This window comes from Magnolia sinica, chromosome 18 (assembly GCF_029962835.1).
Source record: "Magnolia sinica isolate HGM2019 chromosome 18, MsV1, whole genome shotgun sequence".
NCBI classification, from domain to species: Eukaryota; Viridiplantae; Streptophyta; class Magnoliopsida; order Magnoliales; family Magnoliaceae; genus Magnolia; species Magnolia sinica.
This window is the reverse complement of record NC_080590.1, coordinates 9844234-9851348: the sequence shown is the minus strand read 5'-3', so window position 1 is coordinate 9851348 and position 7115 is coordinate 9844234. Positions and strand designations below refer to the sequence as shown.

General features: G+C 38.9%; 1 protein-coding gene across 1 annotated transcript; it reads right to left on the bottom strand.

The window, feature by feature from the left end:
• Positions 1–861: 861 nt before the first annotated feature.
• LOC131233101 (ethylene-responsive transcription factor 5-like) lies at positions 862–2061 on the bottom strand. The gene has a single exon (XM_058229702.1). The coding sequence runs from the start codon at positions 1986–1988 to the stop codon at positions 1065–1067; it is 924 nt and encodes a 307-aa protein (XP_058085685.1). The 5' UTR covers positions 1989–2061; the 3' UTR covers positions 862–1064.
• Positions 2062–7115: the final 5054 nt, after the last annotated feature.

The window sequence follows — 7115 nt, the reverse complement described above, 5'->3', positions numbered from 1 at the left end:
AAAGTTCCCCTAATTAGCTTCAATCTTACTCACATGCGCTCATCATCAATTTATCTTAATATCTTCCCCGCTGCCAAATCTCCTCTTCCAACTCATCTTAGCAAGCTATAGATGACTTCATCTATCTTAACATCCTTATTTTCCCAATGCAAAATATTTATTTTTGGTTTCACTAACCTCTTCCAACCAATTCTAGCATGCGACGGATCCATCTTAACATCGCTATCTTTTCAATGCAAAACATTTACTCTTAGTTTCACCAATGTTACCCCCCTCATGCAAATGTTAGCAAACTTTTAAAATGACATGGGATGCCCAATCATCAATGATATCAGGATGGTTCTTTCAACAGTACTGCCGGAAGCAAGCCATGGTGCAATAATCACTTTGGTTGGATGACTCTAATCCTTTGGGCAATTTGTTGCAATCATTTTCTATTTATGAGCCATAAATCACATGGGAAGAATCTTCTACCAAAGCGTTACTTTGGAATTGTAAGTGATGCAAAATAGATCAAAGTATATATTTCAAAATGATGATCGGACCTATCTGGTTACTTTGGTCAATTTTGACTGTCCATTTTCCATACTATATATGGTTATATATGGTATGTTTAGGATCTTTCCATCGGCGTGCTTTTTGCACCTAGGCTTGTTTATGATTGCAATAATGTTTATATGATTGTATGGATAAATAAACAGTTCCGATGGATGATGCGTCAACCCATGCATGTGCCACTTTAATTTTATAGATTAATTAGATTAGTCAGGAGAAGGACAGCCACCTTCTGAAAATTTCAAAAGTAAATAAAATAATAAAAAGATGAAAAATAATAATAATAAATAAACAAAATTTCAAGGCTTCTCTAGAACAAAGTTCCAGTCCAGGGACTTCTCTAGCAACTTTTAATATTATAAAAAGAATAAAGAAATTTAATATACATAAATACGACATTATACGACCGTATATGTACACTTTCCTACGTCTCCCGTAATCTCACACACGTGCCGTCTTTTGCTCGGCATCTAACACACTCTCCGGAATCTCGCCGCCGTCGTTTTCTTTCAGACCATTATGAACTGCTGAAAGCCCAGAGGCGTATGTGGAGATAACGGCGGGACGTTAAATACCCCCGTCAGTTCAACGTCCGGCCAACACGAAGGCGTCAACGGAATATTCCCCGAATATTCAATAGCATCAGAATCCGGCGACGACGTCCCTTTCTCAAAAGGCTTCTTCTCTACGGCAGCCACCTCGGCGGGTTCCGTTTCGCGGCGCCTCTTCCGGCAGTCGGCCACCGGCAGCTCGTAGGAATCACCGGCCTCGTGCGGGAAATTGAGGATCGCTTTCCTCCCGCGCATCTGAAAGGCCGCGCGATCGTACGCCTTCGCAGCCTCGATCGCCGTCTCGAAGGTCCCAAGCCAAACTCTACATCCCCGCCGGCTCGGATCACGGATCTCCGCCGCGAATTTCCCCCAGGGACGCTGCCGCACGCCCCTGTAGTGCTTCTTCTCGTCGGAACATGAAGGCCCCTTGTCGGAAAAGGGTGCGTTCGGCGGCTGCGGCACTAGGTCTGTCCACTCGACTTTGGGAGGTAGCGAGATCTTGAGAGCTGATCGGCGAGGAGATACAGAGGTTTGCCTTTTCTGCTGCTGAGGATTTGTGCTGTTAACATAATTGGCGATTTTTTGTTCAGGGAACATGACACGGTCGAAGAAATCGGCGTCGGATTCGTTTAAGTAGGCAAGGATGGGCATTTCCGAGTCGGATTCGTTCAGGAACGGAATCGTATCGGTTTCGAGTTTCGGTTTTAAAATTGGGAATTCGGAGCAGAAGGAATTGCAATCCGAAGAAGAAATCTGGGAATCGTTTGGGGAAGAATCGGAGGTGGAAATGATTGGGTTTTGGAGCAATTCTAAGAAGCAGGAGTCGTCAAGTAGGTGTTGCCTGATGAGATGGAGGGCTGAGATTTCATCAACGGAGGCCATGAGATTCTTGAAAAAGGAGAAGATGGATAGAAGAGACTTGAATGGAATGGAATGGAATGAGGTAAGTAGAATCGAAGTGAAGGAGGGTTTAAATAGGAGAGGAATTTGAGCGGAAAAAGCGACTTTCGCCCGAGGTTCGGAGATGGAAAGACGAAGGAGCATCTGTCTCTCTCATTCCTCTGAAATGCAACTAGTTGGACAGTTAAGTTATGTACAGCTACTGTTTATTTCCATCTTTCTGCGTTTGTATGACATCTAGATCGTCCATAAGGATATAATTACCTTTAAAATAACTACCAAAAATTCTAGTCCAATCCACTCAATTTGTCTCATATGTAGAACAATCATTGGATGCCATGTTTTCCTGTATTGTGGCACAAATGGATGATGGAGTCACCTGAGTTTTGCATTGTATGTTCTTCATGTTGGATTAATCTTCCAAACAGGTTAGATTTTGTAAAAATGATAGTTAGCCAACCTTTTCCTAGTTGGACAGTATGTTGCTGTCCAGCTCGATTCACCTGATCTAATCAAGTTGCTGCATTTTTCAAGAGGGCCCCTGGTTTCCTCGCGGGTTCCTGTGAAACGGTAACTTGTATTTGTGAAGTACATTCATGCTCTGAAAGAGTGAAGGATGATACACAGTTATTTAGAAATTATTAAGAAGCTGCGTACATGGAATACAAGTAATTCAAAATAAATCGTCAAAATTATGGGTACATGTTTAGATGTGCCATCTACCAAAATGTCGTTGTTTGGATGTTTTCAATATCTTTTTTTTTTATTTTTTTGGGTTAGCTTGTTAGTACACACCCATGTCAGTACACACACTCCATGTTAGCCACCCTGCTAGGGATCGATACCAAGACCTCAAGTGTTGAAACGAGGTATCTCCACTCAGTCCGCCAGTTGAGCTATGGATATGTGTAAACATGGGGGGTTTCGAGCGATTGAATAGGCTCCTTGACCGATCAAATGAACTCCGGATTAGATAAATTGGTATATGAACAGTTTTGGACAAGTTTGATAGACCGACTTCGGAGGTCCAAGCAATCCACAAAATTCAAAAAATCTATATTAACTCTCTGGGTATTTTTGAGCATGTTTGATTGATCAAACATTATGGGCTCGATTGATCGAGGGTTGCTCGATCGATGTTAATTGATTGATGCTTTGATTGACAGTGTGCACGATTTTGTGTAATTGCCTGTTTCGTTTCTTATTCCAAACACTATATACATGTGTGTAATACGAGATTAAGGTAGAACCTATAGAGAACAATGAAGGCTAAGTCGATTCTAGGTTTGGAAGGGAGAAAACAAGGGTTTTCGTATCTATAAGTGATTCCTTCTATTGTACTTTCATTTTTATAGCGGATTTGTTTGTCACTTTGTGTTGTAGTTTTTTCCTACAAGAGTTTTTTATATAATTTCGTGTGTTCCTGTGCATGCTTTGTTTGTGTTTATTTCTTGTCCTGTTATTTGAATTTGGGGTTTGCTTCTGTGATTCCCCAACAAGTGATGTTAGAGTTATACGTTGTGATGAATCTGAAACATGACAATAAATAGATATAATGTGAAGTATGAAATAAAGAAATTTACATGAAAAAATAACTTTGAATTATGAAAGATAAAGATGAAAGGCCTTCTAATTCAACGAAAATTGCAACAGACACTACTTAGTATAATAAAGCGTCCTGCGACTATGAGCGATGAAGAGGAAGATCTGGATGAGAGAGTGAAAACCTCAATTTAATTATGTTTGATGGATGACGTCTTTTTATAATGCCCTTGATTAAGAGAGCATCGTAGGGGTTTGAACGAAATTAGAAAGCTTATACACGACAAAATCTCTCAGTAATCATATGTATATGAAAAACAATTCTATAATCTTAAGATGACGGAATGGTCTGATATTAATAAACACATTAGTATGTTTAATCAACTACTTTACAAATTAACGAGGTAGATATGGAGATTGCTAAAGAAGACAAAGCCCCAATCCTATTGAGTTCTCTTCCAAAGTTATACGAGAGTCTCATTGACACTATGTGCCACAGTAGACAATCCATTGATGTCAAAACTGTTATCTCACTCATTTATTCGAAGCAGTTGGGAAAAGAATGACAGTGGTAGTGGTTCTTCTACAAATGTATTGGTATCTAAAGGAAGAAATTCTAAGAGGGATAAGGAAAATTCACATTCTAGGTTCAAGTTTAAGGGTAATGGGAAGATGAAGTACTAAAACCGTAGAAGGATATGGCATATGAAGAAGGATTATCGAAATCCTAAAACTCAAAAAGTAGAGAAGTCAAAAGATTCGCCAAGGGTGGCCAATTCAACAAAATCTGATGTAGATACGAGTGATTGTGATGTGTTGTCGGTGTCTAAGGTCGAATACTTATACGATGAATGTAAGAATTAGTGAATTTTGAACATGGGGGCATCGTAACACATGTGTCCTCATCGGAATTGGTTCACCAATTATAGCGAGTACGAAGATAGCCAGGTGTTTATGGACAATAACATTGCTTGTAAGGTTGTTGGTGTCAGATCGGTGTGCATCAAGATGTTTGATAGGATTGAGCATGTCCTGAAGGATGTGAGACACGTTCCCGATCCAAGGAAGAATCTGATATATTTGTGATCTCTCAATGTACTAAGGTGCAAACTCACTAGGTTTGATTGTGTCCTAAAAGTTTAAAAAGAAACTAATTGTGATAAAGGCACAGTGGAGAAGTAACCTTTATAAGTTGATTGAAAATACCAAAACGAGTGAAGTTGCAACGCGTTTAGCGAAGTCCACATCGGCACGCTTGTGGCATGCATGCCTAGGCTACATGAGCAAGTTTGGTATGAATGTACTTTCTTATTGTTGTTTGATTCATATATTTAACAGTGTTGATTTTAATTTAAGCGAGTATTATATATGATAAACAATCACAATTGTCTTTTAAGTCTAGAAAACATATAGTAAAATTGTGCTTGATTATGTACATTCAAATGTATGGGGGCCGTTGCCCATTGTTTTTGGATGAGGGTCATCATTTTTTGTTTCATTCATATATGACTATTTAAAAAAAGTTTGGGTTTACTTTATGAAGTATAAATCTGATATTTTCACCACCTTCAAGATGTGAAAGATGATGGTGGAAAAGCAGAATGGCGGAAGTTAAAAGTTTTAAGGATAGACAATGGTGGTGAATTCATTTCTAAGGAATTCAATCAGATTTACAAAGATAAAGAGATCGTGAGTCACAATATAGCGAGTCATACACTAGTTTAGAATGGTATAGCAAAACGAATGAATCAGACTCTCTTGTAAAAAGCTTGAAAAATGTTGAGCAATGCTACATTAGGCAATGTGATATGAACTAAGCCTGTCAATATGGCTTATTACTCAATAAATTAATCTTTATTTATATTGATTGGCTATAACTAAGCTTCACATGCATATATATATATATATATATATATATATATATATATATATATATATATATATATATATATATATACACGTACGTACATACGCAGATACAAAGAGAGACAAGAAGTCATCTAAATTGGAAATAGGTAACAGCATTTCAAATATCTGCCTCAGCATACTTTGACCGAGTTCTTTAAATTTGGAGATGGGTAAAAACATTTCAAATATCTGCCCAACATATACAGACCGCCTTTTTTATCCATATTTTTCACGTGTATTATTTATAATAGGAAGTCTCTCCGGCCGCCCCTGCTACCTTACAGCTACTAGCGTTCGGAGTTACAATTGAAAATTGAGAACTAAAATGTGTGGGAACCACCACAATGTCTGTGTCTGATCCATGCCATATATCACTTTTATCAACTCATTTTATGATATGAGCTCAAAATTGAGAAGGATTCAAAGTGCAAGTGGACCACACCACTTGAAATAGGAGAAGTTGAACGCCTACCGTTGATAGTTTGGCAAGGGCTATAGAAGTTTTGGATGAAGTATTTGTATTTGCCCTTCATCCAAGTCGGTTTGACCTTATGAACAGGCTGGATCAGTACTATATATCAGTGTAAGCCTTTGGAAGCTTTCAACTTTCAATGGTGGACACCATATTTTTCCTGTGGTCCAAATGGAGTTATAATTTGCCTTATTTTTTGGGCTCATGCCTTAAAATGATCTGACAAGACGGATGGACAGTGTGGATTATACACATATATCATCCTGGGACCCATAAATTATTGTTCCTCAATCTTTGTACTTTTTAAAAAAGACAATCTGGATAACCAAAGGCGCGAATAGAAGGCTACTTCCTCATCTATCAACCAAACAAACAACCCCTAGATGAGTAATCATTATTTATAAGTTTAATTCATACCGGCCACCTCACATGAGGTTGACATAACGCATGTTTGCAATACTCTGGCACTGATACTAAGAAATAACAATAAAATCTGTGGGGCCCAACGTTATATATGTGTGTGTGATCCACACCGTCCATCCATTTTAGCAGCTCATTGTGGGGCATGAAAAACGAGGTAGGCCAATGGACCACACCACAATAAACAGAGGGAATTGTAGGCCTACCGTTGAAAACTTCTTGAGAGCCATAGACATTTTGGATTAATCTGATAATTGTGTGTTCCTTTCATCAATGTTCGTGTGACCTTATAAACAGGTTGGATGACAGATACACATTCCTATGAGCCGTGAGCCACGTTTTAGCTTCAACAATGGATGTCATTATCCCATGATTCATGTGGTGTGGTCCAATTGAAAAACCAACCTGCCTCATTTTTGGGATTTTGCCTTAAAATGAGCTGGTAAAACGGATGGACATGGTGGATCAGACACGTACATCGGGCCCACAGGTCGGACTGACCATGCACCAAAATCCTTAGCGGTGGAAAAATCCTAACCCTTCAATCGGTGGTAAAAAAAATAGACTGTTAAAAGAAAATATACAGAAACATTTCACCTTCAACATAGTAAATTCCAGCCTGGAGCCTTTTTTCATGTCATCCAAAGGTGAGGTCTTTGACACCTATGGTTTTGTCCATTGAGCCATAGGCTCACTTTACAAATTGAAACCCAAGTGGTCCGGGCCCACCATAAAACCATGAGCCTTCAATAAATATAAAAACGTCC

Coding starts and splice junctions, on each gene's coding strand:
- LOC131233101 (XM_058229702.1), bottom strand. CDS start 1,988: ATGGCCTCCGTTGATGAAATCTCAGCCCTCCATCTCATCAGGCAACAC.